Source organism: Misgurnus anguillicaudatus, chromosome 12 (assembly GCF_027580225.2).
Source record: "Misgurnus anguillicaudatus chromosome 12, ASM2758022v2, whole genome shotgun sequence".
NCBI lineage: Eukaryota > Metazoa > Chordata > Actinopteri > Cypriniformes > Cobitidae > Misgurnus > Misgurnus anguillicaudatus.
Genome location: NC_073348.2, coordinates 5,899,142 through 5,911,714, shown reverse-complemented (window position 1 = coordinate 5,911,714; position 12,573 = coordinate 5,899,142). Strand labels below are relative to the sequence as shown.

General features: G+C 38.0%; 1 protein-coding gene and 1 long non-coding RNA gene across 2 annotated transcripts; one reads left to right on the top strand and one right to left on the bottom strand.

The window, feature by feature from the left end:
• Positions 1-1,364: 1,364 nt before the first annotated feature.
• On the bottom strand, positions 1,365-3,119 carry LOC141368957 (uncharacterized). Its single transcript, XM_073873800.1, has 3 exons — positions 2,984-3,119; positions 2,592-2,647; positions 1,365-2,103 (listed from the first exon to the last, which is right to left on the bottom strand). Exons 1-3 carry the CDS (start codon positions 3,117-3,119, stop codon positions 1,513-1,515), a joined length of 783 nt encoding a protein of 260 aa, XP_073729901.1. The 3' UTR covers positions 1,365-1,512.
• A 144-nt stretch (positions 3,120-3,263) lies between these two features.
• On the top strand, positions 3,264-5,175 carry LOC141368959 (uncharacterized). The gene is made up of 4 exons (XR_012372375.1): positions 3,264-4,099; positions 4,190-4,243; positions 4,341-4,643; positions 4,727-5,175. It is a non-coding gene; the product is annotated as an uncharacterized lncRNA (long non-coding RNA).
• Positions 5,176-12,573: the final 7,398 nt, after the last annotated feature.

Here is a 12,573-nt window from a genome sequence, read left to right as displayed (position 1 = left end):
ATGATTTCAGGTATCTGGCCCACTCAACTTGATAACCTGGTATCTTTTCGGTGGTCTAACCTGGGCTTTAGATATTTGGGCATAATTATTACACCCAAAGCATCATGTTTATATACAGCTAACTACACGCAGCTGTTTGGGACCATAAAAAAAGGACAAGACCACGAATAAGACTTAAAATACTTATGACAAATAAAGAAAAAGGGGGTTTGAACCTTCCCAATTTTAGATACTACTATCACTGCATGAAAAGTGGAATTTTCGTCAGAATGTGGCACTGTAGATTGCTGTGAAACTCCAAGTTTACGACTGCGCACGACAATTTGCAGCCAACACCGAAAACTGCCGTAAGTTGTCAGAAGTTGACGTGGGTCTTGCTTGGAAGTTGTCCCCCCTTCCCCTAATTCTAGGGGAGGCTTTAACATGTAAATGAACATGCTGTGAGCTATACAAATGCAAATCAGGGTAGCAGCTGGGGGAGTTTTACTCAGGTAACATTCTGACAGGTTTTAATCTTTGATTTTAAGAAAATCTTTGGTATCAGTAAAGCCAAATTACAGACTCTTAAATTTTAGTTTGAATTTATTTATTTTTAAAGTATGCTACACGGTTAACACATTGTCTTCATGATGTAAACATCACTTAATATTTTGAGTTATGGACATTTACTTAAAAATCTTAGTTAATTTAACTTTTAAGTGTATAAAATTAATCAAACTAAAACATTCAAGTGAATGAATTTTAGCAGTACATGTTGTAAGGAACACCCATAATCCTTTGTCTCAGAATATTACGATTATTTAAGCTTTTTTACAGAATTAAGAACTAATAAGAACTTTAACTACTTAAATATTTGTTAAAATGTCATAGAAGTTTATGCTCTAATATTATTCATGTTGTTTAGTTTAAAATGATAAATTACCATTTTTGTAAATGAAAGTCCCCGTTCAGGTGATCAGTGTTTATTGACATAAACAACACATTGTATTGTATTGTATTGTGTTTCAGTGGAGAATCAAGTTTATTTAATGACTGACTAAGTCATGAGTTTTGTGTTATAATACCATTTATAACACTAAGAGAATTATAATTATACATTAATTAAAAATATAATTTTTTTCAACTCAGTTAACTAAGTGGAGATGTTGGACAGAGTAATTCAAAATCAACTTTAAGTTTAATGACAATCATTTATCAAACTTTTCTTCACCATTTATCACAATACTTTCAAAATATTTTTTCCTAATAATTTTTAAACTATCTCTTTAAGTAGATTCAATTTCTCCAGGCTAACAGTGTATATTAATTACTCTGTATGTAATTAGCAATAACCAATGTTAGGTAAAAAAAGATACACCAAACTATTTATTTCAACAATTTTAATTGTTTTAACAGTTTTAATCAGGCTCAATCTGTGCATTCTATGCAAACACCATCAAACAACATGTCAAACAACAAAATGTCTGTCCGGATGGGAATGAAGCAAGGTAACTTGTGCAATTACATCACAGCTCAAATACTGTGCATAGTGGCATGACTACAGTTTATTGAATTCACATACTGGTAATCCTGCCATACTTGTCCATCATTTACATCTCCTAACACACTCTTTGGCAGTTCCCGCTTTCGCCTTTCATCTAATTTCTCTTCAAATCCAAGTCTTTTAACAAGTCCTCCCAGAGACTGCACAACACTCTTGTAACAGTAAGAATGTATTGGATGGACATACTCTTCACAGCTCGAATATGTAGCCTTTCTTAGCAAGGCAGAGCCATATTTCTTCCTTAATGCAGACCTCTGCTTTGGGTGATTGTAGAACGGGATGTGACCACAAGTCCTGCAAACCTTTGTACCATCCCGTCTGCGCTCATAGGTTTCAGTAAGCATGTACACTGTCATACATTTTGGACAAACCACATACTGTAAGTCGTCGTCACGGAGGATACCAGTCAATTTCATCATGGCCAAAAGTTTCATCAACAAGTGTTCTGTTTTTTCACTTCTGGACTGATCACTTCCATGCTCCTTCCCATCTTGTATGTGAGGATAGGCTTCACTCTGCTCCTCAGCAAGGATTTCCCCCTCTTCATCCACATAGTCATCCTATGGAAATTTAAAGGACATATTTAAAACACACGTAATGCACATACTCAGCACCACCATTAGAGATTGAAAAGTCCATCATGAATATGGCCATTTGAGATTGAAAACCCCATCGTTAATATGGTCATTTGAGATTTAAAAAGAACATAATGAATCATTTCTCATCAATATGGCCATTTGAGTATGAAAAGATTTGAAAACTGTAGTTGGAAAAGATCATGTGCATCTCAAACAGCTAGCTTTATCTTAGTGCAATGAACCAGTTAAGTACTTTGTGGGAACTTCATCCACTTCAACTTCATTTTAGTTTTTTTTTTATACTTTATAAAGTGTGTTTATACTTTAGTTGCTTTCATTAGTTAACTAACAGAAATTTGAGAGTGGAAAACAATAATGTGGGTGAAACATGTTAGGTTTTCCCATTTTAGCTCTGGATTAGCATGTACTGAATTTTATACTGGTATATCCAAATGTAATTTCATGGTTACCACACAACAGGAGATGTCCAGGAAAAGATGAATGCTTTGGTCATCTGCTGTTTCGTCTGAAAAACAACAAACAGAAGATACCGTTATGCATTATAACGCGATATTCCTATTTAATTATAAATTAATTTATACTATTAAAATAACAACAACAGTGATAATCAACCACATTTAACTAGACCAGGGGTCTCCAACCTTTTTGTGAGCAAGGGCTGCCACAATGGATAAAACATGCTGGATGGCTACTTTTTGATATAGCATACTCAAAACGTTTTTGTTTAACTTGTTGATTTTATTTTATTTTATTTTACTTGTTGGTATGTTTTAGAATTGTTTAAAATGTTAACATACGTAAAGCAAGCCAAGCTTATATAAAAATATGTAATTATGCTCACCGTTGTCTGAACTGCAATACGCTGGGTGCATTTCTTCAAATTCTTCAATCACTTTTTTTCCTGGGTCCTCGGATTGCATTTCACTTTCACCAATCTCTCTAACTCCAGTAAAGTTATCCTCCGGGTCTTTACACATGACAGGACATCACTCACAGCGGGTTCATGACTGGATAGCAGCAGGCTCTGTACGTTATCTGACCTGACGTAGTCCTTTTGGATTTTTTCTCCCAAACTCCATTTTTGAAATAGCGCTTTCTGTGGTCAAAATACTGTGTATGACACAGTTCAGTGTTGCAATGCTCACAGAAGCGCACATAGATATGTATATGAAGGCTAGATGGCTCAAGGCGGAGTCCCTAACGGCATCACCTGGCGGCCATCTTGCGGCGGGGCGCTCGCTCACTCGTAGCATTGAGTTTAATGGTGCAGGTACTTTTAAATGACCATAACTTGCTCAATTTTCTACCGATTTTCAAACGGTTTGGGTTTTTACAAACGTTATTAACGTGGCTATAATTCTGGATGCTTTAACATGTTTCATGAATTTATTTTTTATTTTTAGTATAGGTATGCAGTCTCATAGGTACATCTTTGACGTTTATAACAAACCAAACCGTTTGAAAATCGGTAAAAAATTAAGCAAGTTATGGTCATTTAAAAGTACCTTCATCATTAAAACTCAATGCTACGAGTGAGCGAGCGCCCTGTCGTAAGATGGCCGCCAAAATGCGGACGTTGCACTCAATTGGCCAGCAGCGCGGACGAGCCATCTAGCCTTTATATACATCTCTATGGAAGCGCCAAGGTCGTTTCTTCAGTCTTGGGACTTCCATCTTTCAACTGACAGCACACTGTGTTGATATCACACAGAGCTCCCGGCACATCGCGTTTGTTGTTTATATCATACGCATGCGCGCACGTCTCACAAGATTTTCCTTATATCAATAACCTCGCGTGTGATTGGAGGAGCCCGACAGGCTTCTCGCCTTCGTCCAATCGCGTGCGAGGTCATGGCCACGGCTCACACAGCAGTACAAGAGGAACATTAAGCGATGTTTGGTTGGGTGTTTGTAACTCTCCAAGAAGAGAAGACGGGTGCACAATCCCAAGATTGCGGTAAGAATGATTTTATGTAAAAGCATATTTTTAAGTAGCCCAAGCTGTGTTTTTTATTGCTTAGAGGTGTTTTTGTCTTGTAATTTTTAGGAGGCTGTACGGCGTCTCTGAGGTACACTGCAGGCGCTTTGAACCAGAGCAAAGGTAACGTTACGATTTAAAGAATATGCTTTTATTCTTGTATAAGGAAATAGATACGTTAATAGATCCGAGCTTAAACCCGCACATTTTGTTTTCACAGACTAACGTCGCCTCATAACAAAGCCGTGACCTCCGATTTGATTGGGGCTATTTCAGCAAGTCCAGATTTACTGCTGAGAATGACGACATTGTTTGTAAGTATAACTTCTAATGTTTTTCCTCATTTCTCGTTTAATTGTACCGTGACTCTGTTTATTAATACCAGTCTCATTTAATTGTTTTCCAGCTGCCTGTAAGACGTATTATGAGTCGGTTCGCCGGAGCTTCAGACAAACAACCTGAACTCGCATCGCGGGCGGAAAATGCGAAAAGTTTAGCTCGGAGTTGACCCAGAAGAAAAAGGGTAAGATTTATTATATTAGATCAGTTTTTTGTCAATGTGAGTATTTTTCTGGTCACTTATTGTCTTTATTGATTATATTACAGTTGCTGGAAGCGAGACGAAGTGTGCTGGCTGAGGGTGAGATGGACATTTGAAAGTGCGCCACCATAGATCTCATGTCTGATGAAGACGGCATTGTTGGCGGGGTGTCTGGATGGATTGTGCGGCCACCGCCCTCTCGCAGCCTGGAACTTTCCGAGCTCTGTGCCACGCTGCAATTCAGATTAGAGGCGATACCAAAGTACAGGGCAACTCACCATATACGCCTGCAAAAGCGACTTTTTTTTACAACGTTTTTGAGTTTTTTTCTTTTTTCAACACTTGATAACTTTGAAAAAGATTTTTAGGGATCTTTCCCGAATGTCTTGGGCACTTTTTGACGTGTTTGGAGGACAACATAAGAGACATTATGCTGCTTTGTACATAGTTGTGTGTTTCTAATTAAAGCTCTTTCTTTGAATAAACAGCTGTGTGTGTTTATAAATAAACCTCTTTGTTTTCTCTTATATTTCTTGATGGTGTGAATAATGAAGTACATAGCACAATGACATTATTATATAAAAAATTAATATCACATAAATTAATATATTTATTATTATTATTATTGGGGTTTACATTTATAATGAGCCAGGGTGCCCAATAACCCCCCTCTTTAGAGTAACGGCCCGACTTGAATTTACTCACTCTGTATTGGCTGAAGCCACTTCTTTTAAACAAGAAAAATCCCTTGTGATTGGTTTGAAGTGATCTGCCAACCATTCACGGGAGATTTTACTTGTTTAAAAGTAGTGGCTTCAGCCAATACTGAGTGAGTACATTCAAGTGGGCAGTTACTGTAGTTTTGCTGCTATTCACATGCTAATTAGACTAGAGACGCTCTACCTGGCCGGCAGAGGTTTCGCTGCTATTCATATGCTAATTAGAGGCATCGTACCCCCGCGGGGCTCTCCACCTGCGTCATGGTTCGTTTACGACAATTTGTGACACAGACGAACGCGACGCTCGCTGCCTGTAAATTGAGGAAAGCTGCCGAAAATTAGGGAAATTTTCGGGAGCCTACAGGCGCTTACGGGGACGAAAATCCCACTTTTCATGCAGTGTATTGGGCTGCTCAGCTTAGGGCTATTACGGCCTGGCTTGGTAAGGATGAGGAGGCAGAATGGGTGAATGTCGAACAGAACTCACTTCCTGAAGTTTCATTGACAGTCTTACCATTCATGGATTTGCATTCACAGAAAAGAGTGAAAAAAACAAACATATGGATACGGCATACAGTTAAAATCTGGTCCACAATACAAAAAAAATTTAGAGGAGTAATGGCTCTATCACGTGCAATACCCATTAAAGGTAATCCAGATTTTCCCCCTTCTATATGGGACAATGCTTTCAGTAGATGGGAAAAGAACGGGCTAAAGATAATTGATCAACTTTTTGATGGGGAGACCTTAAGATCTTTTTCTCAACTAAGTGATAAGTTTAAATTGAAATCTAATGATTTTTTTAGATACCTACAACTAAGGCACTATATCACAAAACATAAACATTGGGACATAATAAAACGAATTCCAACAAATATAGAGAAATATTTTATTAATATTATTAAACAAGGTTTACCTACTAAAAATCATATATCACATATTTATAGGAGGTTAATGTAGGACCAATCTGATGACACATTTCATATCAAGAGAAATTGGGAATTAGAGTTAAATACTATAATGGAGGATGAGATGTGGATCAAAGTGTGCACTAGCTGTCATAAAGATATTAGTAGTCAAATGTGGAAGGAATTTGATTGGAAAATGAAAATTAGATTTTTTAGAGTTCCAATAGTGGTAGCTAAATTTGACAGTTGCTCACCATTGTCAAAATGCTGGAGAAATTGTGGAAAGGTGGGAGATTACGTTCATATATTCTGGGAATGCCCCAAAATACAAGCATATTGGCAGGGGGTTAAAAGGGAACTTTGTGAAATTTTAGAAAGAGATGTACCAATGCACCCAGTACTTTTTCTTCTGGAGGGATTCCCTGCAGATCAGTTTGGTAAATCCGATCTGTTTGTATTACATATATTGTTAATGGCTGCCAGAAAAATTATTACTGTGAACTGGATGAAGATATATGCACCTACAGTGAAAGAATGGACACAAAGACTGAGACAAATATACATGTTTGAGAAAATGACTGCGGACCTGCAACTGAAATCTGACATTTTTCAAGAAAAAAGGGCACCAATTGAAACATACTTGCTTAAAGGACTTTAAAGTGCCCATCTTATGACTGCTTTTCCACAAGTTATATAGGTGTATGAGTTCCATAAAGCATGTTTCAAAAGTTGTTTGCTCGAAATAGCTTGTAGGAAAAGATTGTTACCCATCTCTAGGAGCCTCTGTTTCAGGGCAGTTCAGATTGTGCCGTTTTGAGCTAGTCATTACATATTTATGAGCTGCTGCTCCTTTGATCACGCCCCACTAATAACGTCATGTGTCCGTGCGCGTGCTCAGTGGTATCGTGAGCAGTACAGACCATACTGTGTTATTATTTTATATATTATTATTATTAACGGTTTATGTTGCCAACAGACAAATCATGCAGAAAAGTTTCACTAATAAGTACACTACAGGAGAAGAAACTCATGACACATAATGATTCCAGAGTCAATTGTGACGTTACGTTAGCAGTCACAACAATAAACTCGTTTTCCCTGGACAATGAAAATGTTTTATAACGGGAATATGTTAGCAAACGCATTATTTTTGCAAATTACAGAAATTAAGACCCGGCGGGGGATGTATACTGCTTCTGGACATGAAAGTTATTAGAGGCTCGGGCAGGGTCCGAAATTAACACCCGCCAAGCGCCAAATGCGGGTAGATTTTCCGTTTGCCGACTAAATTCAAAAGGATACCCGCCACACTGGCGGGTGATTTTCATACCAAAATATTAATGCAATATAATGTGTTTGCCAGTAACTAATCTGGGAACGAGGTGAGCTAGCCACAGAACGTCTCTACGCTTAAAGTCTCGCACTAGAGACGGTCTGTTTCTAGCTAGTACTGCAGGCTTGCGGTCAGCAGTTATCTGCTGCATATCAAAATGCATCCCTGCCCTGTAGGGATGTAACGATTCAATCACGATTCAATCGCGGTCCTCATTAAAAATGCCTGTCTGAAATCGATTCTGAATCGCAAGGCTGCGATTCTTTGTTTTATGCACAGCTTGTGCCTGTTTTACGGCATTTGGTCAGTAGGAAGTCCTTATCAATCTAAAATCATTATGAGTCAGAGTCGTTTATAACGTGCATTTAAAAAAGCAACCCTCGTTGAACAAAATCATTCAAAATATTCTTTATTATCATGAAAATACCTGAAACAATTTGAAGAACAGCATATAAATATTCATGTGTAGACATTTCCTGGAATAGCGTTTGTAACATAGATATGTATATAAAGGCTAGATGGCTCAAGGCGGAGTCCCTAACGGCATCACCTGGCGGCCATCTTACGACAGGGCGCTCGCTCACTCGTAGCATTGAGTTTAATGGTGCAGGTACTTTTAAATGACCATAACTTGCTCAACCTTCCACCGATTTTCAAACGGTTTGGGTTTTTACAAACGTTATTAACGTGGCTATTATTCTGGATGCTTTAACATGTTTCATGAATTTATTTTTTATTTTTAGTATATGTATGCAGTGTCATAGGTACATCTTTGACGTTTATAACAAACCAAACCGTTTGAAAATCGGTAAAAAATTAAGCAAGTTATGGTCATTTAAAAGTACCTGCATCATTAAAACTCAATGCTACGAGTGAGCGAGCGCCCTGTCGTAAGATGGCCGCCAAAATGCGGACGTTGCACTCAATTGGCCAGCAGCGCGGACGAGCCATCTAGCCTTTATATACATATCTATGGTTTGTAATGCTACTTCTTGTGTGGCACAAAGGCAGTTTCTGCACGGGAGCGCCCTCTGGCGTTCGGATGTGCCGGGATTCCACCGTAATTCATTCAAATTCATTTATTGAGAAAACGCGCATTTGCACGATGAATCGTTACACCCCTACTGCCCTGCCCGTCGGGCTATCTTGACTTATAGGGAGGAAAAAATACATTTAAATGCTTATGCATTCTTTCACAGATTTGGATGTGTAATAATGGTGTATGAAATTCAGGCATATGGGTATTTAAATTACGTTTGAGCGCGCGCTCGAGTTTTACTTTCACTTTCGCAATCGCGCGAAAAGACGCGGTACAGGAAGCAATCCGTCATGATTTGTTGGGCAAATCCTCTAACTACGTCCTGTCAGTCATTACTATCCCCACGTAAGAAAATTAAATCTCTCGCAGCAAGCTTTTTAAAGTGATAAAGATTATACGGGCAGTGAAGAGAGTGACGCTCTTAAAGCGACAGTAGCCCCTGTTTTTCTGATCGAAAAAATGATCCAATCTGTAACTGGATGATCCAAACTGTAAGTTTTGTGACCCAATAAACCCCTTTTAAATGGTGAGTATATCTGGTGTGGGGATGAGCAGGAAAAGTTGGTTTACATGGAAATCCAGTCTTTTTGTTTATTTAAAAACAACAGCATCAAAACAACAACAAGAATAGCAGATTAAACATTGTGGTTAGTGTGCTATGCCCACAAAGTCAAGTGGAATTTTCTTATCTGTGACTTCAGTTAATATTTCAGAATCTGATGTATAGATATTTCACTTTGGTTAGAAGAAAAATTTGTACTGATGATTGATATGTACTGAAAATTTATATGTCTTATTTGTGTTTTGATAGATGTTTTGTCTTAATATTCTACATTAAAAGTAATGTATTTTTTATACGGGCTACTTGCATTCATTTCGGGCTACCAAAAACTGAAGAGTGCCTGCCCGAAGGGCTACCAGGGATTTAGAAATTTTGCGAGCCCTGCCATGAATACAGCAAATAAAAACAATGTACATGTGACAAAAAAAGGCTGTTTATTATTCTGGCCGGTAAAAAATATGCTTGGCTGGTGGATTTTTTTCATCTACCAGTCTCCGTGGCAGGTGAGCCAAAAAGTTAATTTCGGACCCTGGGCTCAGGGGTTAGCCACGTCAGAAAAGCCGGGGCGGTAAGGCATGGTCTCGGTGTGTCAAACACATCATGACACAAAGATTCCAGCGTAAATTGTGATGAGCAGTCTCAACAATACACTAGTTTTCCCTGGACAATACTAACATATTCCCGTTATAAACATTTTCAAACGCATTATTTTCGCAAATTACAGAAATTAAGACCCGGTGGGGGATGTATACTGCTTGTGGACCGCGTGCTAATTGCTAGAAGCTAGCGGGAGGTCCGTACTGTAAAGTTATTAGAGGCTTGGGGGTTAGCCTCGTCAGAAAAGCCGGGGCGTAAGGCCCGGTCTCGGTTTGTTTGGCAAAAAACTTTTAGCTCTAGCATCATAAATGTAGTAGGCTATTTTGTGAAAGAAGATGACAACATGCAAAATATAACGTGACTTCTTACCTTTTGTGTTTGATACAAAGATCACGAATCGAATCCAGTCTGTTTCAGATGTGTGAATGATCCATGAAAGTCCAATAAAATACAATACAAATAAAAACTACATCCAATGACCATTTTTGTCCACAAATGCGTATAATCCGTGGAAGCTACATAGCGTCGCTGTCCGATGAAACTCACGTATGTTCATTTTGCCGATTTTGAGATTTTTCGACAGATTGAATGTCTAGGTTCATTTCCATATACAGTATGCGTCACATACCTAAATAGCCAATGAAAACTTGTGAAATCATGTCATCTGATTTTCACGTACCCGTTTGGTGTCAAAGCTGTCAATGACGCTGCATATCTTCCGCCTGTGAAGCATCTCGCCGGTCTCGTAAAGTTTCATCAAACCTCAGCACTGGATATAGCCGAATAAACATGACAATGACTTTCCTTCGAGGTAAACGTTTCCCCCGGACGCCAGACTAACATCTAGGAGTTACTTAATTACGGTAGGACTGTGCAAACAAAGTATCTGCATTGGTGATATTTACGCTGGGGATTTCCCCACCACTTTTTGAAAGCATTTGGTTAAAATGTTCTGAAAAATCAAGCGATGCTTAAGACTGGTTTTGTGGTCCAGGGTCACATATGTTGCGTTGTATGCTTATGGTGTGTTTTCTTGTACATATGTAATGAAATTCATTGTAATAATTTATTAAACCCGCTGCTGTTTTCTACGGTATGGTGCTTTGGCATTGTTCGGTTGAGCTGGTGTTGCAGGGACTGTTACATGCGTGATGTGTGCATTCGACATTGTTGAGGGTTTATAAATTTATGCTGAGTATTTTCTTGTTGTTGACTGGCCTACGCTATGCCCATTTTTGATGCGCGTTATGTTATATTTTTCCCGTCCTGCAGTAATGTTTTTATAAGATATTTTGTCCCCACCACTTTTCAACACAAACTGACACCCCTGTTGTGTAGAATTACCATGTCAGTGTATTGATTCATTGTCCCTTAATGGTTTGCAAGAGACATTTAATAAATGTATAATTAATATTAAATAAAGTAAGCGTATTTAACTAAGGCGTAGGCTATTTAATAAACTGAGCGTATTCATCTGTCAATACGAAACGCGACTTTGGCCATTATAATTAATGATAGTAATAACGCGTATCTATCAAAGTTACTGTAAAATATGCACGCATGTCCATTTAAACTCAATTTTGGTCAAATGTGGATTATATCATGCAGGGTGTCCGCGGATCCTTAAAAAGTCTTAAAACGTCTTAAATTCCTTAGTATGAAAATAAGGCCTTAATAAGCATTAAAATGTCTTAAATCCGCGTATCAAAGGTCTTAAAATTTTGACCAACCAACACCGCCAAGAAGATTGTAACTCTTTTATACATGTTCGTCTCATGTGTCAGAAAAAACTGAATAGGTGGAATCTACTAAAGCACAAGTTTGCGGGGAGTTCGCTAAAGTGTGTGGACCGGGTATAAGCAAATACAGAAAAGTGTGAGTTTTAGATATGGGGAAGTGCACATTTAATGAAAACTGATTTTGCTCCGTGGTAAACACGAGTTACCGTACGGGGTCCATTGTTTATTTTTTAAGTTGTTTAAGTTTTAAAACTCGGAACAATGGGCATCAAAGCTTTTGTGTCACACATGCAATGTAAGAAACATAATGCCGCTGCAGAAACCTGTCGAAAACACTAGGCATTTCTCCGTTCTGTTGTGCCTACAGCAGTAGTCCTAAAGAGCACCACAGCATGCGAATCTGCATCAGCAGTTTTAAGCACCGCGGCTTCTGCTCCATCAGACAACCGATCAACGTTTGGCTTCATTGCCAACGAAGCCTGTCTTCTTTTTCTCTTTTAATGGCGGTTGGCATCTAGCTTATAGGTGCATTAGCGTCCCCTCTGCTCCGGAGTGTGGATCTGATAATAGGTCTACTACACTCTTTCCCTTACTCCTGGTCTCATCAATTTAACTATTTCTATTTTTACCATAAAATATTTCACTGCAATTGTTTTGTCTAAAGATGCACACCAGTAATGTATTTTGTAAGTTATATTTTAAAAAAAAATCCTCCTTAAATGTCCTAATATAAATAAGACCTAGTCCTGGATTAATCTAAACTCTATCTGGGTAACCACACCTAATATTTTAACATTGTTACATAAAACCATGTGTTTATTTTATGCACATTATACATTATTTGAATTATTATTGTCTCATCATTATTGTCATTGTAAAGGCTTTGTCCCATTTAGCTCTATTTCTATTACCAAAAAATATCAGATTACTTGATCATCATCCTTACCAAAATAACGGTTAGTGAAACATTTTAAAAATATGTGATTTTAGTTAATTTAATGCTATTTTTCTTCAT

Bases quoted from the DNA above. Each gene is read 5' to 3' on its own strand.
- LOC141368957 (XM_073873800.1), bottom strand. From the start codon at position 3,119: ATGTGTAAAGACCCGGAGGATAACTTTACTGGAGTTAGAGAGATTGGT. The intron at 2,648-2,983 runs GTGAGCATAATT...GTTGTTTTTCAG, and splicing joins GTATTGCAGTTCAGACAACG to ACGAAACAGCAGATGACCAA. The intron at 2,104-2,591 runs GTAACCATGAAA...AAATTTCCATAG, and splicing joins TGGACATCTCCTGTTGTGTG to GATGACTATGTGGATGAAGA.